We start from the raw sequence: 27728 nt of genomic DNA on the forward strand, positions 1-27728 counted from the left end.
GAATTCGGGACAGAATTCTAGTTATAAATTTTATGTATCTGTAATACAGAAAACATTTAAATATAACGTAAAATACATACAAAATAAAATATATATCGGAATACACGTATACATTAAAACATATGACGCATAAAATTATAACGAAAATTATATAGAATTCTATCTTGAATCAGAAATTCATATGTGTCAGATCTCTTTTAGACATCATAAATAAGAACTCTATATGTTGACATAATTTAGATATCTTAAAGACGTTCAATTTAAGAAGTCTTTCAGACATCATTTTCGTGATATCTTTCTGTCTTCAAAAAACGGCGCATTAGATAACATTCTGGTATCTTTATATGATCTTTTAGAAGCCTTTTTAAGTTATCAGGTTCAGAAATGCGATATCTTTTAGAAATCTTTTTGATTACATATTGTTTTCTGGGTATACCGTCAATTTTTTTTTAGATACTGACAATTAAACATCTTAAAGAAAATGAAATTCTGTAACAATTAAAATAAGTTTTAAAAGAAATTGAATGCTATAAAATTCTTAGACGTAATTAAGTGTAGCATGATTGTGTCACGTGTTATTCGCTCGCTATTCCTCATCATACTACACGTGTTACTATTCCGCGCTGCACGTGCTATGCTTTTGTGCTATTATTGACAGGTCGTCGCGCACGGCACGACGAAATTATTCCGACCGAGAGAAACGCGAAATCTCTTCGCTATCGCATGCGAAATGCTAAGAGTGGTATAGTGATGTAATATAATTATTTATTTAACGCTCCTAAGATGTATATGATAAATGAAACGCGGATCTTCGTGCGAGACAAGAACAGTGACGATAATATATAAGGTCACGTCAAAAAGGCACGATCGCTTGAAACCAGTCCGACGACATGTGTTTTTCTTTATACGTTACATTTCCGAGACAAACGCATAGCACGAATTTCTCTTTTTCCTAAGTGACAAACATTTCCATGGCAACTTTTCTTCCGGCTACGATCAACGTGAAATCCAACTATGTCGCAGTTCAATGTAACATGAAATTTTTAACAAGGAATTTTAAACATTGATTTTTGTTTTAAATTTTTATATTTAGAGTTCGATCAAATAACTTTCGAAGACTGTTTGAGTTTTACATAGAATCGTGTTTTGTTGTAAAGAAAATATATTTTCTTACATTATATTGATAAAAATATAAACAGTTATATTGGTAAAAATATAAAGAAAGAAAAGAGCTAATAACTGCGTCAAAGTTTGTATTTCTAAAACTATTTTATCGATAGAGTGAAAAAAGTGTCAGAAGTATTTCAATTTACCGCAAAAGATGGCAGCCTAGTACGTCATGAAATATGAAATAACCTAAAATCGCGTGTAATCATGTGTAGTTTTGCATTAGCTTAAAGAATTGTTATTGAGAGATAGATAAATTTAGGAAGATGAGTTTGTTTGTTATAAATAGGTAAATAATATGTAATACTTATTAAAGAATGGTAATCTTGTCTACGTATTATTTGTTAATTTTTATTTAATATGTATGTATTTTATACAGATATGAAGGTGAAGACAAAGAAGAAATTGAAAATGAAACAAATAATCTTTCTGAATTGTTAAAAAAAATAGAAGAGCGTAAAAAACAAAGAGCTACAGCAAATAATGAATCCACACTAGATGTTGATCAAAATGATTTAAATAAACATAAGAAAAAGAAGAAGAAAAGTCTTAATACAGATGAAACTAATGATTTACATATTGAGATAAAAAATGGACTTAATGAAAAAATTAGTGAACAAACTACAGAAATGGTCAAAACATCGACAAAAAAGAAAAGGAAAAGGAAAGATGATGAGAGTGAACATGCTGTAGCACAAGAAAATGAAGAATTAGAAGAAAAGAATAAAAATTTAGCAAATGAAAAAGAAGATGATACTGAAAATTTAGCAAATACTGCAAATGTCACAGAAAAAGAAATACCTTTGCAGAATAATTTTGTAGTGTTAGGTACAAAATCTCGAAAAAAGCAACGTGAAGTTAAAAGAGTATTGCCAGACTGGCTAGCACATCCAGAGATTATATCTGCTGATTTGAATAGCGGACCTAGTTTGGAAGAATTAGATTCAATTTTGGATGCTAAATTGATAGAAGTCTTAAAGACTAATGGCATTGTTAAATTATTTCCAGTTCAATCTAATGTCATAAAATGGTTACACAAGTGTAACATGGATAGGAAATTAGGGCGATGGCCGAGAGATACTTGTGTATCTGCTCCTACAGGAAGTGGTAAATATCTGCAATAATAATTAATAATTATAATAATTTTGTATAATATGTGATCTTATTGAAATGATAAAATATGTATGTTTCTTATTTTATGATAAAATGTATACATGTTTCTTTTATTTTTAATATTATCTTTTTTAAATTTTATTACAGGCAAAACCTTGGCTTATGTATTGCCAATTATACAGGAACTGCAAACACGATTGGTACCAAAAATACGTTGTCTAATTGTTCTACCAGTACAAGAATTAGCTGCACAGGTTCATAAAGTAATGCTTACTTATACATCTCACACAAATTTAAAAGTGGGCTTGCTTTCAGGTGCATTTTCGTTTGAACAAGAGCAAAATAGTATAATTAAGAAAAGTATGTATTTATCTTTAGTACCTAATGATTTAAATTAATGTATAAAAACTTAGCAAAAAAAATATTTATACAGCTGAAAGGGGAAAGTATTTCTCCACAGTGGATATTATAATTGCAACGCCTGGCCGTTTAGTGGATCATATATTAAAAACTCCTGGATTTTCCTTGGATTCTTTAAAATTTCTTGTTATCGATGAAGCCGATCGCGCAGCGGAATGGATGCAGTATTTACCTGAGCCTCACTCTCGTGCTCCTATTTTAACACTTGGAAATGTGCACTCCAGGTTAATTTTTCAGTAGAAAAATATTAAAAATATATTTAAATATTATATTTTCTGATATGGGAACAATTTTTAAATATAAAAATATAACGATTATTTTATGTGTCACTTATATTAATTTATTAAATTTTTAACAGCAAAATCACGCCAGCTCAAAAACTATTATTTAGTGCAACCTTGTCGCAAGATCCTGAGAAGTTGAGCTGGTTAGGGCTGTTTCAACCAATACTGTTTACGACCGTTGTGACCGACAAAGATACGGACGTAAATTTGGACAAGATTGCGGGTGATTTCGTCGGACGTTATACGAGTCCGGGAGAACTGACGGAACTCGCGGTGGAATGCAACGTCGAATACAAACCAGTTGCGCTGTATCAGCTGTTGACGAGGCACGATACCATTTCCAAGACTCTCGTTTTCACGAATTCCGGGCATACCACGCACAGACTGGCGCTCTTGATGCAATCACTCTTGTCGGAACGGAATGTCGCGGTCGGAGAATTATCCGCACAACTCGCGCCGAAGCAACGCGAAAGTGTCCTCGGCAAATTCGCAAGCGCTGAGATACATATGTAAGTTTTACATTTTATCAACGTAAAATAATTCTAATTTTATAGAACATAATTTTTTCTGTTTTAAGATTATGATTTAATTTTTAATTCTGATTTTCTTCATTAAAAAAATAAAATAAATATAGATTGTACTTTTCGTGAAAGTAAAGGAAGAAATTGTTTAGAAATAGTTTCAATAATTTATAATTAATTTTGATTGCTCGACTAGATTAATAAGCTCAGACGCGCTGGCTAGAGGTTTGGACATTCCGGATATACAACTAGTCGTATCTTATGATGTCCCGAAACACATCAAAGGCTATATACATAGAGCCGGTAGAACCGGGCGAGCGGGTAAACCGGGCATTGCAATAACTTTGCTCACACCTAATCAAGTTGGGATATTTAAGCAAATGTTAAGTGGTGCACATAAAGTCGTGCCGAATATCGAACGAATGGAATTGAATGATATGGCGAAACATAATTATCTGGATCATCTTAAAAAATTAAAGGACATTCTTGAGAAGGAGAAAAATGAAAGCTTAGAACAAATGAAAGCTATTAAACGTAGACGTGTGACGAATGTGACTAAGCAAAATAAAAATATAGAATAATTTTTTATGTCAAAAAAGAAAAATAAAGAAAAAATGTTATAAGTTCTTTTCCTGTGTAAGCTCTCCCGTATTATTTGTCCAATTACTATTCGAAAAAGTGCATCTGATAGAGTTAATACTTATTTAATTGTTAATATTAAGCTCTTTTCCATGCTGTATAAGGTACAGAAACATATACAGATAATAGGGTAACATCGATAATAACATTTTATTGTCTGAGATTAATAGTATCGTACATCATGCTCATTCCCTATCGTAATTCGTTCTATAGATAGTCGCGATATATCTCGTTCGAACTGTATACTAATTATTACTCCCATTATTTTTTATTCCGTCGAAGGCAAGGTATTCACAGTTTTACAAAAGATAAACGGCATCGTTCCTTTTGGATAACGACGCAGACACAAGTTATTTACTATTATTGCTGTGTATAATCTCATTGCTCAGAACTGATTACATAAACTGTTATTTATTATACTGAAAATAAAATTACAAGGAAATGCTTCATTATAGCTTCTTATTATTTTTTTAAAGAATTTGTTGATGAAAAATTATATGATGTTTCGAATTTCACAGAGATGACCACAGCATACAATGATAATCGTAAACGCGCAATTATCGAATTACAAGTTACAAGAATACCATGTTTTGAGTCGTGAAATTTGAAGAATGAAAATTTGAAATACTAAACGGAATAATAAAAATCGGATACTTAAAAAAAAAAAATAATTTTTTTATACATAGTATAATGCAATCTACAAAGTACTGAAAAGTCAAAAATATCAGAAACATTATCCAATATGTGTATGGCTTAATTTATAATCAGTTTTATAATTAATCGTAAGCAATATTCTTCGTAGGATACGTATTATATTTTACATATATTTAATATTTATAATATTTTTTGTCACATATTAATATATGCCATCTAAATTTTGATTTCCAACATTTGTATAAACAATTATTTTCTCTTAGGAATCGCATTATTTTCGCATGACATATTCAATTACACGACTCGGACTAAAGTTCGGACACCCTCAAATTTGTAATTCAAACTTCGGGCATGTGTCGGAATTATTACTATAATTTCATATTGCGCGGTCGCAGTCAGCGAGATTAAATCGTGGATTAAATCGCATAGATACTGAAATAACTATTTACTTAGAAATTGTTGATTTCTCGCGAAAACAAACTTTCTTAATTCACTTTTCAACATGTGCATAGATTCCCATTTAATCAAACCACACACCATTAACATTTCGTTCGTCCGAAGTCAGAGGCGGATTACGCCATTAGGATCTATAGATCAACTTTCGACTCTCATTATATTTTGAAACCCTCATCGTTTACATGAGCTACATTATTTTGGATCGCTCATATAAATTTGTGTCTTTATATAAAATACGGACAAAAGATATATATTTTTGATTAAAATTTCATTAAAACATAGATATTTTAATAAAAAAATTAGTTTTTGAAATAAATTTGATGGGATTCTAGTTTTTAAACTTCAATATTGTTATAAGAATAATTAAAGCTGTATTTCTTAAATGAAATTTTACTATTTAAATTCTTAACTGCAAATTAAAATAACAGATTCAATGGAAAATGTTAGAATTCAAAATGCTAAATTAATAATTGAGGCGAAATACTTGCAATTTTATATTAGCTGTTTTCTTACAAAAAAATATTTATAATGAATCAATACAGAGATACTTGGTACAGATACTTGTTTTTATTCCAGATTTCGCGTATTTGTAGTTTTAAATCCTCGCAACCCTTTTACTCTGTCTCTGTATTCATTAAAAATTAGCAATTAGATTGCCGTGATGTATATGGAATAGGCAGTGATGTATAGGCAGTAGGGTCAGCAACTTTTAGTCATTTACTGGTTATATTCGACTTTTAATTTTTATAGGGAATATATGAGGATCTGATGCAAAAAAAGCCATATATAATGAACTATGAATGTAAATCATGGCAGTATAAATATGCACTGCGAAAAAGTTTAATAAAAATATAAAGTTTTAAAAATATTTCACGAAATTAAGTAAAATTTGATTAAATACAATATTCAAAGGAAGCAAAAAATTCTCGATTTTATTTCACAAATTATATTTGAAAATAACAAATGTAAAAAATAACTTTAATTTCAAATACTTTATTATGATAAAACTGAAAAATCTAAAATTATATAACGAAAATATATATTTGAATAAAAATTTTATTTTACCAGGTTTTGATATATATTTTCTATAAAAATTAAAAGTTAAATTGGAAATTTATATAAACAAATTTATTAAATTAAGTTATAGAAGTAAATTTATGTAAAAGTAACAAGAGATTTTTTGTAATTGCCAATCTTTTTTTTGTGATGGAACAAAACCTATTGATGTATCCCGAAAGTTTAACAACTCGACAAAAGCGTTCGCTTCAATTACCGTTGTCTGAATTCTAACGAACGAGCCAGATTCACATTTATATGTAATATATATATATATATATAATATATTTATATGTTTAATATATATCTTATGCAGTATATATGTGTATATATATATATATATAACTGTATGTAGATATATACGTATTGTGTGCATAGAGGCAATATTTATCTTTCATGTTCATTATGTTACAATTGCGAATCCATCTCTTCTATGTCACATTATTACAAAATCTACCCTCATTTGAGGATACATCGAATCGAACGAGTCCCTAAACGCTTACGTCGAAAAAATCCGAATGTTCACACCTGTGGTATTTACACTTACATATGTATTCGTTAATATGTAATATACGAGCGTATGTACATACATTAAACGTGGTCCTATATGATTCATATGTCTCGTTGCTGCGTATATGTATTTTTCTTATATTTAACGCCGATAAATTCTTCGCGTTTTTGTAGTAGCATATCTTATGATAAAAGGATATCCAATGGGTTTTGCCTAATGAGATTCTGTATATTATATATATATATATATATATGAAATGTACATTATGTATATTGCACATATATAGAATATATAAAAAAATTGCGCGCTTTCCCTCGATTACATATATAAAATAATAAATTAAACAAAACGTTTGTTGCAATACCGTATTTTTTTTTAAGAATGAAAGACTGAATTACTCTGAAAAATTTTTTTTTGAAGAATGAAATACTCTGAAAAATAAAGGTAAATAATATAAAATATGATTTTCTTCAATTATAATTTTAAATATAATTTACTTTAACAAAATCTTTTCGTCAAGTACTTTGTATGAAAAGAGAAATGCGCGATTTTTTATATATCCTGTATATATATATTACATAGAGTGCGCCAAGCAGTCTGTGATATACTTAAAAACTCGCCGGATTTTTACAAACTATCATAATTGCTATGAAAATTTATAACATATATTGCAATAAGGCAAAACAAATGAAATAAAACAATACTTTTTGTACATCTAATATGATACAGTATTGACATATTTTTATTATATATATTAATTCATTTAAGTATTTATAAATCACATAAAAGTCCCAGTTATTAAATGAATAACTGCGATAATAAAATGCCATTTATCTCATTAAATATAATTAAGTTAAAAATCTGCGAATTTTATGAAAAATTTCGCGGCGCGATATTTAATAAATGAAATAAAAGAACGGGAAAAATCGGTCTTTTCTAGCGAGTTTTTAAGTCGAATGAATGTTCGATCTGATGAGACTTCACTATACCGTATTTATTGTCGTGCTCTCCGTTTTCTGCATACGTATTACAGTATATGTACGTCGGCTCATCTAACCGTAAAAGTGCACCGACCGAATTAAGCCGCGTCAATTTGCGATAGTCAAGCGCACATTTAGCCTGCCAGTGTCGTGATCGCGACAGATGAAAGATAAAAAAGTATCGTGGAAGACGCGAAACGGGGCTGCAAAACGATCGCTAGCGAAATAGGAATCTCAGCCTGAGTGAATCTCGAATGAGAGTCTCATCTTTTTATTTCAAAAAATTTTATACTTTATCGATTCTTTATATATTTTATATGATGCATTCAACATATCTCGCAGCAATAATAACTAATAAAATAGATAGTTATTATTGCTGAAAAATGGGAAAATATACACATATAGAATAATTCACAGGAGATTTCACGTAGATAATTTTAGGTAAATTAACTAGCTCGCCTTATCGTATTTCGTTTGATTAAAAAAGCTCATGAGAGAGAGAGAATTTATTTTATATACATATATATATATATATATATATATATATATATATATAAGATCTTTATATTTATAAATATGATATAAAATATAAAGAATCGATGAGGTATGAAGAAAATAATAAAATAAATAAAGTACGTAAACCTCAATTGAAAATTAGACTTAGGCTTTTTTAGTTCTCATGCTAATGATATTTTTAATGGTCATATAGCAAAATTTCAGAAGATTTAAAATTTATAATCAATCTGATAATAAATGTTCACTTCAGTTATATTTTCTTTTCGAGTGTAAAAGGAACAACTTATACCCTGGAATACTTGTCAATTACAACCCGTATATTTTTAACTCTAAGCGACACGCACATTGATTTGCAAGAACTGTTAAGGTCGAATCAGAAAGTTCACGCATCGCATAGACTTTGCGTTTCTTTTATGCAATATTTCTTAAATAGTTTATAATTGAAAATAAAATTAATCTCTCTTGCAAAAATAACGAAAAATAAGAATAAGATATATCATTCTTTGACTTTTATATCTATTGATTTCTTTATTCGTATGTTTAGCTTTTTATACAATATATATTAAAGGATCATTAAAAAATATATATAATCGACCAAAACTAGCCAAAATTCTTGTTTATTTATTAAAAATTACGACGTTTCGACCATATGGTTGTGGTCCTTTTCAAGTATACAGGTTCAGATAAAAGAGTATAACAATGTAAATCTTAATTTTGTAAACTCCACATATCACAGTTACAAGATCATTAACATCTTGCCACATTTGAAAAGGAGAGATAAAACGTTGTGTCAGTGTGAGACTTCGTCAAAAACAGATTTAAGAGTTACATTGTTATACTCTTTTGTCTGAACCTGTATACTTGAAAAGGACCACAACCATATGGTCGAAACGTCGTAATTTTTAATAAATAAACAAGAATTTTGGCTAGTTTTGGTCGATTATATATATTTTTTAATGATTCTTTGATTATTCTACTAGCGATATTAAGATAATTTAAGAAAAATATATATTAAATTTTATTTCCATCACGAGCATCTTCAAACAATGCTATGAAAACATTTTGATCGAAAAATGGAACTTTCGCCAGTTTATAAGTCAATTTAGTCACAAACTCCTGCAACATATAAATGTGAATGGCACAGAGAACTCATCACACAGTTCTTCCATACATTTCAACGTTGCTTTTTTTCCGCGTTCGTCGTGTTGCCGGAGAGAGTGCGATACATGAACTTGCTTGACCTGTATTTTACCTACAGTCCGATTAATCGCCGGTTACGTTTAAACAAGAGAAAAAGAGAAAGAGAGATAGCGTCTCTCTAACTCCATGTGTCAGCCGAATACCGCACTGACATCGCCTCGCATATATTTACACAGACTCTGTCGAAAGTTTCGTCATTGTCTTTTTGGTCGCATACACAGATATAGTTATATAGACCGAGCATTGATGATGGTAGCCTGAAGAATAAAGAGAAAAAGAGAGAGAGGAAGAATCTCAGAAAAAATTACATTTCTCTCTAACAAAAATTGCATAGGCACAAATGAGAGAGACGAAATCCTTTTTTGATTCTCTTTCTCTGTCTTTCTCTTTTTAAATCTCACTTTCTCTTCTTTTTTATCTGGCCTTCACTAACAAAGCGTTGTGCGCGTAGGACCAGCTCGGTCTATATATATTATGTCTATAGTGTCGCGCCGCAGTGATTACATCTGATCGTATCTAAAAGTCCTTGTTATATCGAATAATGGGAAGACCTATTTCTTTTTCTTTTTTCAGCATGGATCTGCACACCCTCCGCTCTATCTTTTTGACTCTATTCCCATCACGAGCCTCAAACCCTCGTACAATGCTATGGAAATACTTTTGAAAAAAGCTGGAATTCGATTAAATTTATAACATTTATAACGTAAAAACATAAAAATTGAAATTTAATATGATATTCTTTGAGTAAAATTTTAATATATTTGTCTCTCTTTGCGTGTAATATCTAATTAATTATAAATTATATCTTCGAATAATTACTTCTAATATAATTATAGCTGAAAAAAAATTAATACATCAAGTAGATTTATTTTTAAAATAATACTTTTTTGAAGCAGCTTCACGAGGATCATTTAAATGATTCGGGAAAAGAGCCATTTTCTCTATTCTGTATATTCTTTCTATTTGCTCTCGTTCTTCATTCATATTTACAATCATCGCCAGAGGGACTGACCTGCCTAGATAGGATTGTCGAGTACGCACGGCGCGTCCCTTTGCGTTACTTTTGAACGACTAATGAAGATCCACGAGGGGTTCCTAACTGATCCCTTTGTTTGCTTTTCTAAGTTCATTCATTAATCTCCATTTTGCATTCATAATAGCTTCGTACGCAAATGGTGTCCGAAGATACTCATCGCGAGATATTAATTCTCTCGATGAATAAGTAATTAAGTCGCACGCGCATACATTGATCTGATTAAATTTATTTTCCTTTATAAAAAGATAATATTTTTCGTATGTGTTTCGGTGTATTTAGCGAATCTCGATCAAAGTTTTTGTAAACTGCAATCTTTCACAAAGATATTAGATTCTGAAGCAAAGGCGCATGGCAAATTTATAATGTTTACCTTAAAATTGTGATTAAAAGATGAAAGCTAGCAGAGCATTTATATAGATGATAGGAGGTAATGAAGATAACAACTAGCCAGTCGATGTCAGATTCCGTCGGAACCAGGCTTTTCTTCTCTTAAAAAGATTGGTTTTCTACTTTCCAAAGGTATTGGATTTCGCGATCGATACTAGAGCGGAACGCGTAATCCGAGAAAGCATTTTGACATCGCAAAAAACGTTAAGTACATCAAATATTGATTAAAGAAGAAGAGTCTGTAATATTCAGAGATTCCTCTATAACGATTACTTCCTTTAAATATATTCTGACAAGCTTTAAGAGAAAATTTTGTCCATGATTAACCGTGGAGATAATCGTTTCCTGTACAATGCAGCTATGTCTGCAGTATTAAATGTCTCAAGATTGATTCTTATCTAGAAAAAAAATATATGGATATTTCAATAAAAATTGTAAAAAGATTGTGCAATTATATTTGATATAAAATATATGTATGTATAACATAATATCCAATCTATTTCAGCACATACGTTCAAAATTAGATATTCGATAATGAAAAGTTTTGAGTCATAAAATTCTAACAAAAAAATATTTCAGAAATTCATAATAGTTAGAAACATGCGGCGCATTGATTTTAATACATATAAAAGTTTCTAAGTCTTCAACACGCAAAGATTTGTCAACGTTAACTCGTAAAATATTAATTTTTTTACCTGCATCGAAAAATCAAAGTCTTCTAAATTTATCGATTTTCGAGATCCCGAATCAGCTCGTGGATCTTCATAAACGTCAGTTCTAATGTAATCCTTTATCCCTGATACCGATGCCATCTTACAGAGTAGTCGGCAGAAGAAGCAGAAGCAGAATCGCGGACACCGAGGGATGCCTAAAATTTGCGGCGTTCAAATGGATGACCCAAGGTGGCGGCAAGGAAGGCGCGATGAAGGGCCTGTCAGTTCTCTGGCCCTCCTGGAGAGTACTGCCGACCATGATCTGCGTGGTGCCAAAATCATCCTCGCTGCCGATGGAATCGGCCTCGAAATCACCCGTGTGTCCTCGTCTGTCGTTGCTATTGTTGCTCTTCTTCTTGCCCTTCGGCAATATCTTCTTACGCGATTTATCCATATTCTTCATAAGAGTCGTCGGTGTCGTCTTCGCGAACAACTGCAGCTCTAAAAAAAAAAAGCAAAATATCTGCGAAATGAGTGTAATGTTACATTATATAATATAATATAAATATATATAATAACAGCGTTCAAAATTATATTTTAATTTTAACACTTTTATTCAAAGATTGATTTAAATTTTTAGGATTTATTGATAAGAATCATTAAGTTATTGATTAAAAATAATAAAATTTTTTCGGTTACAAATTTAATACATGCATATTATATGCGCAAGATGATAGTATATATTAGGTAAAGTACTATTGTCGGATGCATCATAGGATGCATCGCTCATCTTGTATTAAAATCAGAATATTGGAGAGCTGAGGAAATATTTTTTGTGCGATCATATCGAGATTCTCCGTACCTTGCAATCGTACTGAACCGTCGGCCCTGCCGAGCGCGTTGACGGACGAGCACACGTACCCGCCGAAGTCCCGTTTTTCCAGGGAATTGACAGTGAGATTCATTTGCCGGGAGTAGTCGCTCAACGCGTACTCCGACATTGTGTATTTGTCATTGCGCAGCAGCTTCTCGCCTAAATAGAAAGCGAACGGAAATATTGCGCTACTTCTAATTGCATAGCTCTTGCACTTGCAGAAACATTCTCGAGGGAATTCGATTTCTCATGTAAAAACGATCAGAAATATGACCGTGCGCTATAGGCTGATTAACTGTTCAATAAAAAATTGTATTTATTGTATTCAAAAATATATGTAATAATAAATGCTTCACTTAACTCTAAAGTTTAATTGAAAAACAGTTTTTATGTGGCAATATACTGATTTATTAAATGTTCAAATTATACGTTGCAAGCTGTCTATGTGTGTTTACTAGATTTGAACCTAAAATTTTTAATTTAATATTAAAGACATTAGCATTTTGTGATAATATATTTATAAATTTATAAATTTATAAATTTATTTATAAAGAAGAATTAATAATAAAGAATAAAGAAGAGAAATGAATAAAGAAAAAAAATTATTTATACTTACACTCGAATTAATAATTAACAGCATAGATATATAATAATTACTAATAATTTTTTTATAACTCCTCAATTAAAGTGATATGTATAATTAAATTTTTGCTATAACTAAGATAATTATTCTCGTATGTATCTTTTTAATATTTGCCTATCGTTTATTACGCGAAAAAACTAATGTCTTAAAATCATCATTCGCGAGAAAGTGCCATCAGTGTTAATCAAACATTTTTGAATGCATTGAATTTCACGATAGATTTACGAAGCTTTTTTTCAGGAGCAATAGCGCGCGCTTACCAGCAATTCACAAATTTACATATTTGATTAACGCAGTCACCTGGCGAGTAAAAATCTTTCTGTGATAAAACTATAGTATAGTAAATGGCGTAAAATGCAGATTTTCAATCTGACACAATTCTGACTTGCAATCAATATTATTATGGCATGTCGAAGTTAACGCTTTAGAAATTGATTGCAGCGATTCTATAGTTAATCAAGAATGTAAATTTGTTGGTGTAACATGACATAATACAAACTACAGGATGTTCAATTAATACTGAATCAAATTTCAATAATTTTTTTATCGATTTAATTCTCGAGAGATGTTTCTTGTTCAGCAATTTACATATTCAAAACTACTGTATTATTTTAAAGTTTTTATATGAAAAAATATTAATGAGAATATTAATAAAATAATAATGAATAATGAAAATAAATAATAATACTTGTCAAAAATACTTGTATTATTTTAAAATTTTTATATGAGAAAATATTAATGAGAATATTAATGAAATAATAATGAATAATGAAAATAAATAATAATGAAAATATTAATAATATTATATATACTTATCAGATTAATAAAGAAGAATCTCTCTAAAATTGGATTAACAAGATTTGCAAGATAGCATATTTTGTACAACAAATAAAATGTAGAAATATAAAACAGTCTGTAGTTTCTTACCTCCTTCTCTGTACCAAGTATTCATAGCGTGTGGTGATGCTTCGACGTAACATTGCAAAACGACATCACTATAAATCGGTGCAGCCACCAATTGATTCGTCACTTTAACAGCAGGTTTAACTGAAACAATCGAGCATTAAATTGCCGCAATTAACGATACAAAAGTATAATGTCATATATTATGGATTGATGTAAAATAGCACGTTACTCCGTCATCATTCTTAAACTTTGAACGATATTGTGTTAGAAATAATATAAAATGTGATATAATAATAAATGTAAAAGTATGTCACTAATATTGCAGCTAAAATATTGCAGCTAAAATATCGAATAAAATATTTTTTGTTTCTTTTTAAATATCAATTTTATGTTTTATTTTTTTATATCAATGTTTGCATTTTTTAAGATTTATTATTTGCAATAGAGATTTATTATTTTGCAAGATTTATTATTCCATCACAGAACTGTTAACAATTTGACTATTAAAAACTCAAATTTATAGTATAGTATAGTATACGAAAAAAGCTTACATTATTTATAAGCGAGCAAAATGGCATAGAACATAAAATGAAATAAGAAAAGTGAAATAAAAAGTGCATTTTAAATCCCGAAGGAGCCCGCGTGCTGCTCATTCAAGAATTAACTGGTTTCGCCGCATTTTGCGCCCGTGCGCCACCACCCTACCGGTTAATATTACATTTCGTAAGCAGAGCGAATTAATGTGAAACCCTTTGCGCTCAAATATTTACACGCCTCGCGACGACGTGGATAAATCGTCAAGCTCGCTGGTTAATTTTGCAGCAGCGCGCGGCCGGAAGTTTTGCGCGCGAAAAAAACGCCCTATGCGAGCGGACCACGGAGGGTTGATAAAGTTTTCATTTGCGAATGCCGTTAGCCAAATTGCACGGTGATTTTTTATTCTTCCGATACGCGCAGCGTAACATTGCGAATGTATGCGCGTATTCCCGGTAATTTGATTGTATTTCCCAGGAGAATGTTATTGACACTTTATTGTTACTTTCTGCAACGACGTGGTTTTCGTATTTAGTAATAAAAATTTGGAGAGACTGTTAGAAACCGTCAAAAATTGAAACAAATAATTTTATGATTATGTTATTATTTTGTTTGAAGAAGTATATAAAAGTTTGTGATATAATATAGCAAAACAAATAAAAACATTTATAAAAATAAAAGTAAAACTCTTTCGAATTACAATATCGAGTAATCAAGAGAACCAAAATAATTAATATATACATAATTATAACCAATAATGTATATATTAATATATTACATGATAACTTTTATTGGTGTCGACAACGTCGGCCTAGTTGATTTTTAGCAAAAAGTTTTTGAATAAAAATTCTGCCATGTAACATAGATATTGAAAAATGTTTCGAAGTTCAACTCAACCTCATTTCCTATTTCAAGCCTATCGGTATATCCTTAACCACAGCGCCCGGATGATAGTTTTACCGCCGATATTGAAGAAGCATTAATAATCGACACGATTCTCGTCCTAATAATTAAAGTACATTATATCGATAAGAGCGCTTATGACCGAAATAAAACCGATACACATATGTACCTTTAAATTTATGTACATATAATTATATTAATATAGAAATCATTTATCATGAAATCAATTCATGGGAATAAAAACTGTATAATTTAAAAGTATTTTAAAAATGTTTATGTAAATATTCTGAATTATAAAATAATTTTAAAATTTTGACTGTAATTTACAGCCTTAAATTTTTCGCTGGAAAAATTTTTTATAACAGATTTTCGATAAAATAAATTTAATTATACATTGCTTCAATAGCATTGTAATTATTATATGTTTACCCTATCTCATTAAATAATTAATTAACGCAGCCATCTTTATCCATCTATCCTGTCACATGCGAACTTGTAAAGGATAGTTACAGGCGAGTAATTATGCAGTACAGGGACGAATCTAGAGAATCCTCCAACGTGGTAATCTCTTTAGCATCAAAACCTAAATTTTCATGCAAACAGTGTTTCACTGTAATTATTATCCATAATTTTAACAATTTATTTTGTAGATATAATGTATTTTGCGTTCAAAATTAAAATTTCTTTTTTTTTTTAATATGAACGGCATAAACGCTGTTTGGCAATTTCGAAAGCAGAAGGCAACCAGGATGATGTTTGAGTACTCTGACCTGCTAATGTATGCAACGCGACGACTAATGTATGCAACGGAACGACGGCTAATTAACGGCCGCAGCGCGACATGATACTTACAGTGAACATCAACGGAATAACGCTTGCTGACCGTTGGTGGTACGTTGTTACTGGCTATACACAGATATGAGCCCATCTCTTGCCGAAGCACCCCCGTTAATTCCAGTGTCTCGCCAACAAAGGTTTTCACAGCTGCAATTAAAAGAATCAAATCAATATTATAAAGCTTTTATAATAATTCCTAGCACATATATTTTCCGTATAAAGTATATCTAACAAGCAAAATAACTTGACAATTTAATTATACATTTTTTTAACTTGAAGTTTCATACGTTTTAGCAACAAATAATAAGCTTTGGTACTTTTGAGTAATCGATATATGCCCTTTCTAATAATAGATTGCTATTTTGCAACTACGCGCAATATGATGAATATGTTATCTGATAAAATTTACTAAAATCTGCATTATATGAATATACTATCGCTTATATAGAATCATTCTACCATTCTAATATGCTTTTCATACATCAAGTTATATATTTAACATAAAAGCACTAGTGAGATAACATGATAGAATCATGTGTTGAAATATTACATTGAAATTTTTATGGCATACTACTGGGATCGCCAGTTCTCAAAAAGATGAAAATTAATATTAAACTATCGCAGAAATGATTTATTTCACGGTTCAATATTTATATGAAATGATTTAATGAAAGACAGAGATTCGCGACATTTGTGACTGAATAAAAATAACAGGAAAAATGAAAAATTGCGTTATTAATTTTGTTTCTTAAGGTAAAATCTCCAAAGTTTATAAATGATACATATGTATTTTATTTTATTGCCGCAATACATTGCTTCTTTTTACACGTCAAAAAAATCATACATAAAATAATTCCAAATAACAAAAATTTTAATATACTAATAAAACACAACGATTTGCCAAATCACTCTTTAATTCCTTCTAATATACTTCAAGAATTTTTATAATAATCGTAAGAGAAATTATATTTTATTGTCAAGCGCTTTTTAATCGGAGTTAACATAATTTTCACGTATTTATAGCACGTTTGAGATCTTCTCCTCTGAACGTTCTCCATTATCCAATCAATATAAAAAAATTATGTCCGAGAAGTGCCACTTAAATTTTCATGGAATGCAGTCAGAGTCAGAGCTCGTTGTTCCGAGAGACATTGAATTTCGAGCGTCGTTACCTAAGGCGTATTGTAAAAGTTTACAACGTATCCAATCCCGCAATTTCTTGAAACGTTCGTCGTTTAGGCGCCGAGAAGGAGTCACGTCGTAGCGAATGACAGATTCGCGAGGTGAGGAGATCGCGATTCCCGGGTGGGTGGCCCGTTTCTTCTATGCATTTCATCTCTTACGATATGCGGAGAGGCGAGCAGGAAAGGGGCGACTTTACGACCCCTCGCTCACGCGCTATCGTTCGTTATACTTCGTCCTTCTCTCTCGTCCGCGGATCCGTCCTGCCAATCTCCAAGTCCTCCCCTGCGTTTAACGAGACTTCTCTGGGTGTCTATTTTTACGACGCTTCGAAGATCAGAGTGACATGGGCGAGCAAACGAGTGGAACAAGTCAGAAGGAGGACGGTGACAATCGTAGGGCGAAAACTGCACGAAGCGACGATTACGAAAGAAGAATTTCTTTTTTTTTATGTCTGCTTCCTCTCCACCCACCTCGCATTTTCTACATCCGCTTTCTTTTTTTTTCACGCGAAAGCTCCTCGGCTGATCTCTCGAGCGAGAATGACGCTAAGAGGACAGGTCGTCGGAGATTCGGAGGTCCTTCCGGCAGAATCGTTGCTTGTACACGGAATGTACTCTGCGTAGCGGATCCGGGATTACCGGGGTGACGTGGGCGGATTGCTTGTAAGAGCGGTCAATAAGTGCACTTTAACTCGCGAAGAACGACAAGCGGGTCGTCCTCGACATCGCGCGCGACGGTCGTTAACCCTTGTAAACTTTAATCCCTGGGGAGGGATTAATCACGAGGAGTTTACTTCAAGTTTATGAACTAGAACAATTCTTCTACAATTTCCCTCAATCCGCGGAACGTGTTAAATAAATCTTTGTGAGATATTTCTGTCAATGTAAAGTTTCCGTGATGTTTTACCTCGCGACAGAAATACACACACTCGTGACATTTCGACGATAATGGGCGACGGAGCAGTTGGGACGAAAGAGGTGTACAATATATATTTATCGATTTATTTATTTTGCGATTTAACTTGGCGCCGTAATTTATGGTTTTAGACATACACCCCCGTGTGCATTGTGGAGGGGAGCGTGCTTATATATTTGCCGCGGGGCGCGTAAATTACCATTCGCGCTGTAATTAATTACCAGCGGGCCTGGTAAGCGCGAGAGACGATCGATTATTCCACGCTGATGCGCCTCGACACTTTATCGCTCCGACACTTTTCCAGCCGCGTCGGCACGACTATCTTAATTAAAGAATCGACGGAATCGTCGTTAATGCGAATTGAAACTTCTTCCTGTAAGCTTTATACGTATCGTTGACTTCCCTTGAACGAAATCCGGTTTAACGACGTGAAAAAAGTAGATATTATCGATGATATTCATCTCAAACGAGTGCATAGATAGAATTCCAGAAGAATTTTTTATCTTTATGTCAAGTATCTCCTATATAAGTTCATTTTTATTAGCGATAAAATCAAACGTTAATCTCGTACCTTATATTATGTATGCTCATATAAATTATAATGCACATTTCATGTAATGCCAAGCAAAAAATAATAAATCACTGATATTGATTACGGAAAATATCCTTTTTCAAAAGGGTAAGTAATAATCGATATCTGATAAAATTATGAAGAAAAATCAAAATAATTGAAATGTCAAAAATATGAACATGATAATTAAATGCTTATGTAATATTGAAAAATGACATAATTAATTATGTAGATATTTTATCAAATTGATGAACATTTATTCATATAAAATAAAGAAAAATATACTTTAAAATGAGAGAAAGAAAGAAAAAAGTAATCTAATAAAAGGGTTGACAAAATACCTGATAAATTCGAAATTAGATTTTAATTTTCCATCTCAAACAGTATTATTTTCTCAATGGAGACATACATCACATTGACGTTAAATATGCAAGGAAAATTGCAGAAACGATTTATATACGTAACCGTTGTATAGCTCCTACCATATTTGACGTGTTAAATAAATTATCCTTAGCGTTAAATAAATTATATTTGATATGTAGCGGCAATGAATCACGGCAATTAAGGATGCAATTCAATAATAAAGCTAAGATGACCGACAACGAGAAACTAGAAACCGTGTCGGCATACATGTACGTCACCTATGACCCCGTTTCTACAACATCCACGTCTGCTTCACAGTTAGGATTTATCGTTCAACGCGCGTGTATCCTATATCAGATCAGATATCAATACTTTGAACGTGCGAATCCTAAATTCAAAACTCTTAATTGCATAAGTACAAATTTCAACTGAAACATTACATTAAAATAACAAATAAATGGAAATATTTTCAAGGCTTTAGAAAAATGCATTTTTTTAATTTAAAACATTTTTTTAACTCTTTTAAAACGAGAAATATTGCTCGATCGAATGTGAAAATGAAAATTTTGATAAATAAATATTCTAATACAATTCTAATTAAAGTGCAACATATCAGTGATATAATAATAATCGTATATCGACAATTGATGCAAAGAAGAACTTAATTATTACGTAATGAGAGTTGGTTTTTGCTTTGTGTGCTGTAACATCAAACACATAATTAATTAATGTGATTATTCCGACTAGTGAAATGTTATATCAAAGTTGTCGTTTCATTAAATCAATCGCATTGAAAATTCGAGCGCGTGCTTCTCTCTATTACACTATTTTTACATCGCGATATAACGTTACATGCACATTATCATCATTATGCTAAAATCAATGAGTATCGTTGAAATCGAGAATAGAAAATTATTAACAAATACATAAGTAAAAAAAACATAATTGGTTACATGATACTATATGATTATAAGGAAAATGAGCACAAAGGAATTCACCGAAATACATAGTCCACTGCTCTATATGATAACATAATACAAGATAAATTATTGCCTAACTAGAAAGATTTAATTATCTTTGTGTACTGTGTGATAAATATTATTACGTAATAAATTCTCGAGTTTACAAAATTTTTTGCAAAAATTAAATATAATAATAAAATAGAGATTTTTCAACTCTATATAAATTTTATAAATGTTATAAAGCTTATAAAGGAGCGTTTTTGGAATATACTATATAAAATAAATCCGGTTTATATATTGCGCCATTCGTATATCCCAGACGAATGTAATTTGCACTATTTGACTCTGTTGAATCTGTTATTATTCCAGCGAAATATATAGTCATCTTGCCGAATGCATTCGCAGAATATGCGGTTTCAAAGGAATCCCGGATAACTCGATTTTACGAGAATACCGGGTTCTGTGAGAGTTGCGATTCAAAGCATATTCTAAAATATCAACAGTAAGTGAACTTACATTGAGTAAGTTCATCAGAGCATGGACTGTGCATAGCGGTTTACGTGTTACATTTTGAGTTCGATTATATTTGAACCTATGTATAATGTACGTATTCGCTAATGCACGCCTATTGAATGCCTCTCACATTGTGTGACGAACGTTAATTATCATTTACGATAATGATATCAAGCAGCGAAGGCTTTAAATGCAATTCAATTCTAGGTAGATCGATTCTACATTATTATTATTACTATTATTATTATTATTGTTATTATTAAAATCCGATGTTATTATTATTAAAATATTATAATAGTATAATTAAAAAAGAGAATTCGCAGACGTATAATTTTTAATTATAGTAATTTTTAATTATAGTAATATTACTTTTCTTTTCATTAAAATTAAATTCCCTCTTTTAAAATGCTCGATTAGAAAGAATAAATTAAATTATAAGAATTAATTACAAGAATGCAATTTTTATAGAATCAGATTGCATTAATTAGAATCATCTTAGAATATAATAAGATTAATAAAAATATGCTTACATTGTTTCTGTCCATCTTCTCTGAGAATGATGTTGCGACCGTCCTCTCGTTTCCAACTGACAGTAGGTTCTGGCACACCGGTAGCGATGCATCGCAATCTTATATTGCCTCCTTCGAGAGTGACCATACCATTTGCAGTCTCATCGTCTATTATGTCGGGTGGTACCACTACTTCCATATAACCCATCTGAAACAAGAAAAAACACAAAATATCCCACTTTGAGATTATCATTGCAAATTTAATTTTTTCAAAAAAACAAATAGACTTATTACATGTTGATACTTAATAAAAAAAAATGTTTAGTCTCTAATAGGTTTTATATATATATATACTGTATAATTTTGAATTTTAATAAACTATAATTCTTCAATTTTTCAACTTATATCGTGAGATTGTTTTAATTATTATTTAAAAATCACTTTAAGTTGCAGATATATCGAATGTTACCAAAGACTTTTGTTATCACGTCTTTTTATGTAACAATAATCGAGTTATCTCATTATTAAAATCATTTCTACCAAAAGAATAGGAACAAATTAATTATATTTTGACGTATTATATTGAGCATGAAGAAGATCAAAGAATTAAAAAAAATAAAATTTCTTTATGTAGGATAAACAGCCTGTAAAGAGACCATATTATGGCGGTCTGGCAGAGACAAGGCTCGAACTACTCGCCGTAGAAAAAGTACATTGTTTTACGGTCCTGTGCACATACACGATGAGGGTATCTTCGCACGAGTACAATGTGTGGGAGTATATATAGTATATATAGAATTTACTAGACATGGAATTGTGCACGTATCCTATTCAATTCAATGAGACTAACATGCAAGAAAATATACAGTTTATAATAAAATAAAATAAATAGCGGTTTAAACTTTCTGCTACAACGATATTTTAACATTAACGTGAAATATTTATTATTTAAATTCTACATTAGTATTGTTAGTGATAACAATAATGTAACCTAAATCACGCAAACATAAAATTTGTTCTTTTATATAGTATAATCATATAGACGAAAAATAAAATTCCCTAACAATTGATGAAAGTCGGGTTTCAATCGCGTATATGTGCATTAAAATAAAAGTTTATTTATTTAGTTTAAAACATTTTATTGTATTTTCCATTGGATAAAATAATAAATATTTCAATATTTCTGTTACACTTGTTTCGATCATTTTTATGTGCAAAAATCTCTCCACAATTTTTTACAAGGGTAAAAGAGTTTTCCTAATTATAAAAGTAGAGAAAGAAAATACGATATCTTTATCAAATCCCATTAATTAAAATATTATTCATTTAGGATGTTATTAATTAAAAACTTTTTAATATTGCAATTTAGAATGTTTTAATGAATCACATTTTAAATGTAAGAAATAAAATATATAATAAAATTTGTTTAATAATATTATACACCAAAAGTAAAGTATTTAGTCATGCAAGACGTTTATGTAAGAGCAAAGTTTCAATCTTACAATTCAAAAGCAATAGAAGATTTAAGAATTAACAATAATTATATATAATAATAAGGGAATTTAATTACAGGTATCTATAGTAATATCTGTGCGACGTTTAGCGTAAACTTTGTCATCGTCGGGTCAAAAATATCACGTGCTAGCGAGGCATCAGTCAGCCTAAACCATGTTAAGGTGTTTCGTGGTGTACATTGCTGTGTAAAAAAAGCATCGTTTACGGCCCAAGGCACGTATCGGTCGGGCAGGAATGACGGTCGCTGGTGCGTCACGGATTAACGATGAAATTTACTGGTCGTGGTGCAGTGCACACATCCTGCAGAATTCAATGCGACCGGCAAAGCGGGAAACCTTCCGATGCAATATACGGCCTTGCCGCGAGATAAAGGGCCCAAAGTGCTCGTGATGCAAGGGATCAACGGTAGAATGCGATAATAGATATATGTGTATGTGTATGTGAGAAAAGAAAAAAAAAGAGATTAAAAAAGACAAGAGACGAGACTGCAGAGACTGCTCTCTAAGATTGTAGAACTATATATATATACAAGAATATATTTAATTACTAATTAATTTGACACGTACACATAAAGTGAATTATGTTGATTTTTATTAATATAAATAGCTTGTACTACTCTCCACATTTTAACTGATAAAAATCTTTCTTTTTTCAAATTGCATCCTCGTACTTTCTCGCAGACTCCGAGCGTTAGTCTACAAAAGAATGTAGCAACTGGCCGGAAGCAATTTAAAGGACGCCCATCTCATGCGGATAAAACCGCGGTATAAGTAAGACCGATAAATAATCTCGTATCGGCCGACTGCGAGACGGTACAACACACGGGGCTCGGGATTTAAGGCACGAAGGGATATTTCGAGAGCGGCCGAGAGGTCTAGCAACGGAGCGGCAAAGCCGAGATCTTCCTCGTCTCGGGGAAACAGTCGTTCGAAGCCGTACGACGTGTGCACCTGCCGCACCACCATCGCCGGCAATAATTTCCCGTGCGCTTTCTCGTACGCGCGTGTAGCCCGAGCTTTGCCGAAAATCTGCATAATTAAAGTTGCCCAACGCGACGTCTTGTCGCGACGATGTTATTCCACTGGGATTGGAATTGCATGCAATGTCCCTTTTGCGTCAATATTGTACGCTTATCATTAAACTGACCCGACTGTTGATAAAATTGTACAAATAATACAGAAGTAATGTACGTGAATAGAAATTATCACTTAAAATAATATACGAATAACCATATATTTCTATTTTCAAGCTTTCCACAAAATAGATTTATTTATAATTAAATTTTAGAAAGTCAGAGAGCTTTTAGGAATACTATGTTACAGTGATACGCTTGCGATAGTTTGATATTTTGTTAGAGGGAAAAGATTTTTTAAAAATCTCGACGCGCGCACGAGAAATAATAAAATAAAGCCTAGACTAAAAAATAACTAAAAAATAAAACGAAATCTAACAACTATAAGAATGAGGTGTGTCTTAATTTTAATGGGAAAATTTTCTACTTCGATTAAAATAAAGTAGTTCCTTTTTATACGTCGACTGAAACGTAGCTGCGGCTGTAGAGACCAATACTACAATCGATATTACACCGCGAAATAATGGTCGGGGATAAAGAAAAAGAGCGCGTTAAAAAGTTATGGCCGGGCTTGTGTATGGAATTTTAAAAATTCCTTCGTATCCGCGGACAGATCTGGCGAAATTTTACGAAACCTCGATCTTTTTAATCGAATTACGGTCGCCGCGCTCTGTCGATGGGAATCGATAAAGCCGCGCGTGTAACGGCCGCCGTGCGCGCAATTCCGGCGCGGAAACGCCGTCGAAAAATAAAGCGTCGGATGGAAGGTAAATGGAAATTAATTTAACAGAGATACGTTGTTATTACGGATGCGCGTCGCAGCGCGTTCCATTGTACCGGATAATATCGTTTGAAGCTGCGTTTGCGGTATTTCGAAAAATGCGGGCGCCCGGGTATCGTTAAAAAATTAGAGAAAAAGAAGAGAGGGACTTATATAGGTAAATATGAAGATGTGCAGAAACATGCATTTGCGAAAAAAAGTATGCTACTTAATTACGTTATTCGACAATGCTATATGATATGTTTTGTAATCTTTAAGTCGAGAGAGTCGAGGGTTTAAATAATAAATCTAATTAATGTATGAGAGAACGCTCACCTGACTGCGCATGGGATCGGTGTTGATTTGACACATGTAAGTACCGGAATCGTTCTTCTGGACATTCGACACGTGCAGTTTCCACGTGTTGTGTCCGTTGTGCGTCACGGATAATCGATTATTGTGTGCCACCAAGTGTGTGTGTATCGCCAGTATCGCTCGGGAATCGGATTTTATCCAGGCTACCTGTACAATAGAGATATACCAGAGATACGAGTGTTATTTCTCGAGATAAAAGAAAATTCGATACTTAATTGAAATATGAATTGAGAATCTTATTAGAATATATTTTATTCATTAGCCGTTTTAATTTATTATCAATGTAGAGAATTAATTAAATTAAACTAAATTTGATACATTTAGTATTAAAATTGACACAATAAAAAATAATTTAAAAAAAGCAGAAATAGCAACTTTAATTAAAATTGATGCGTATATTTATGTTTAAGATAAGACATGAAATTCTCTGACATGTAATAAATTCGTATCGACGTTTCCAGTAGTATAAACAGGATAAGTCAGACTCGAGAAAAAATATGAGTTTATCCGAGCAAAACAGCGTATAACTCGAAGAAGTACATATTGTGTCGCGTTAACAAGTATAATTCTTTCATCTTGTTCCGGCAAATGTACATGGTAGCATCTTTCGCGTGAAAATTGTGTCATTTATTATAAAAATGTGTTATATAATTGGAAAGAAATCCGAGAGAGCTGCATTTCTTACACATCAGTCTCGATATATAAGTCTTGTAACAGACAATTTTCTTAATATTCATGCTGCATGCGAGCGATTTTTCACATTTTTTTTTTACTATAAAAACAAGAATTATTTGAAATAGGAAATTATACCTTGTACGATTGCAGATGATTAACGACGCAGGTGAAGAAGACGTCACGACCTTGTATCACGGTGTGATTTTCCAAAGGAGCTAAGAACTCGGGCAAAACTTCCGGGGTGATTTGACCTAAAACAATGTGACATGTTTAATTATTTTTAGTTTGTGCGTGTCATTCTTTTTCCTTTATCAATTGTATAAAATGATTAGCGAAGGAAGACAAGCGCATCACGAAGTACGATACATTTTAATAAAAAGTATTTTCAATGAACCTATAACATAAGCCGAGCTCTTTCGGAGACCAACTGCAAAAAAATAAATCAAAAAAGAACAGATAAAAAAATATCTAGGACCTAACGCTATAACGCACAATGAAACCGGCAACAGCGAAACATTCGAAAAAAAGATTTACTGTGCACTTGCAATCAATTTGCGAGTTTCAACTCTCCGCATCGAACACAATAAACGACAAACAAAACGACGCATTTTGCGTTGTGTTACGTTCCATCCTTTTCAATTTCGCCGGATATTACGACGAGGCGATCGCATCGCGCGCTTTGAAAAATGCGATGCACCGCGAACGTTCGAAAAAAAAAAAAGAGAGAAGGAAAGAACGAATGCGCGGCATCTCTGACGAGCGGAGTGTCTCGCGGAATGCATCGCCGTGATTCGCCGCCGATTCGAGGTGTATGCATGAGCGAGCAGCACGCCGCCGATTAGATATTCAAGGCGTAGGTCGAGGATGGGGAAACAACCCTCCTTCCCTCCCCTCCCCTCCACGCCCCCCTCTTTCCTACCCTCACCCGGCCGCATCCAACCGGGTTTTCTCTTCCGCCGGTCTAAAAGAGCAAAGAGAGAGCCCCCCATATTCTCGTATCGAATTCTTGTATGCGTTCATGCAAGAAGGGCGATAAATGGAAAAATTCTTGAATCTCGCAGTCGTAATCCGGACGCCGGATCCCGGTTTTCATGGGTCGGTTTTACGACTACCCTCATCGGACCGTTTCTACCCTCGCCGCTGGCTTCGTTGTACCTTCAATCTCTTCCCTCGCTTCTCCACGCTTTCATTCCGCTCTCTTTCTCTCATCCGACCCTGCCCGGCCATTTTATTAACTAAATTTAATTTTCGCTTTAGGGGAAAGAAGATTGCGAAAATCTTCCGGGAAAAAAAAAACATTGTAAACTTATTAAAAGTAACAATCGGATGAGAGAATAATTGATTAGATATCGCACATTCAGTGAAATATATCCTCGCATGAACCGTTGCTTTTATTGTTGCGCAGCCATTTTTCCAGTTATGCGTTGCTGTTTCCAAGCTATTACATTCTTTTATTACTCTCGTTTGTGATTTTTTAAATTAAATTGCTTCCTTTCTTCTTTTTCATCTAATATATAATATTCTGATATATTAATCTTAAAGAATGCAATAATAGAAATTTTTATTCAATAGCAAAAAATATACTCGTACAATTGCATACCTACTCTATTTTTCCCCGGCAATGTTCTCTTTTTCTCCCTCTTCTTGTCTAATGAAGGAGAATTCTAATACTATGCTTAATTTTTCATAAAATCTTGCGAGCGGCGAAAAGTGTGCGTGTATTCACGTGAATCGTGTACGCATGAATGCAAAGAGGAAAGAGAGAGAGAGAGAGAGAGAGAGAGAGAGAGAGAGAGAGAGAGAGAGAGAGGAAAAGAGGGAACACATAACGCAGGCATAGTATGTTCCGCTTTTATTGCGCCGGAATTTCATTCCGAGTCTAATTGTAATCAGTGAAGTGTAATTCTAGCAATTTGTCGCAAGGATATCTAATTAATTAGGTCCTTTCGCGAGCGGGCAGGACTACAAACGCGCCCACGCGGTCTGCCATCTCTTCGTTAATTACATCGCGCGCAGGATGGAA

At 32.3% G+C, this 27728-nt stretch overlaps 2 protein-coding genes across 4 annotated transcripts in view; one reads left to right on the forward strand and one right to left on the reverse strand.

The window, feature by feature from the left end:
- The first annotated feature begins 499 nt into the window (after nucleotides 1-499).
- Nucleotides 500-4132, forward strand: Dbp73d (putative ATP-dependent RNA helicase Dbp73D). The gene is made up of 6 exons (XM_083093907.1): nucleotides 500-1456; nucleotides 1547-2274; nucleotides 2428-2640; nucleotides 2714-2924; nucleotides 3059-3493; nucleotides 3702-4132. Exons 1-6 carry the CDS (start codon nucleotides 1434-1436, stop codon nucleotides 4084-4086), a joined length of 1995 nt encoding a protein of 664 aa, XP_082950033.1. The 5' UTR covers nucleotides 500-1433; the 3' UTR covers nucleotides 4087-4132.
- Nucleotides 4133-8418: 4286 nt separating this feature from the next.
- Nucleotides 8419-27728, reverse strand: part of Dip-lambda (Dpr-interacting protein lambda) — a 146186-nt gene continuing 126876 nt past the window's right edge. For 2 of the 3 annotated variants that reach the window (XM_083093131.1, XM_083093130.1), the window contains 7 exons: nucleotides 25841-25956; nucleotides 24992-25177; nucleotides 21330-21516; nucleotides 16306-16437; nucleotides 14038-14157; nucleotides 12456-12626; nucleotides 8419-12094 (listed from right to left, as the gene is read on the reverse strand). In XM_083093131.1, coding sequence (XP_082949257.1) covers nucleotides 11754-12094; nucleotides 12456-12626; nucleotides 14038-14157; nucleotides 16306-16437; nucleotides 21330-21516; nucleotides 24992-25177; nucleotides 25841-25956 — 1253 coding nt within the window. In that variant the 3' untranslated portion in view covers nucleotides 8419-11753. The remainder of the gene's footprint in view (nucleotides 12095-12455; nucleotides 12627-14037; nucleotides 14158-16305; nucleotides 16438-21329; nucleotides 21517-24991; nucleotides 25178-25840; nucleotides 25957-27728) is intronic. The other variant, XR_014437628.1, reaches the window with a different exon arrangement.

This window comes from Camponotus vicinus, unplaced genomic scaffold, assembly GCF_025532165.1.
Source record: "Camponotus vicinus isolate PSW18456_S1 unplaced genomic scaffold, iyCamVici1.0 SCAF_3, whole genome shotgun sequence".
In the NCBI taxonomy this organism is placed as follows: Eukaryota; Metazoa; Arthropoda; class Insecta; order Hymenoptera; family Formicidae; genus Camponotus; species Camponotus vicinus.

What these genes read in the sequence shown, in the direction of transcription:
- Dbp73d (XM_083093907.1), top strand. Translation starts at nt 1,434, where the DNA reads ATGAGTTTGTTTGTTATAAATAG. An exon ending in AGTTTGTTTGTTATAAATAG is followed by an intron (nt 1,457 to 1,546) that starts GTAAATAATATG and finishes TATTTTATACAG; the next exon opens with ATATGAAGGTGAAGACAAAG. An exon ending in CTTGGAAATGTGCACTCCAG is followed by an intron (nt 2,925 to 3,058) that starts GTTAATTTTTCA and finishes AATTTTTAACAG; the next exon opens with CAAAATCACGCCAGCTCAAA.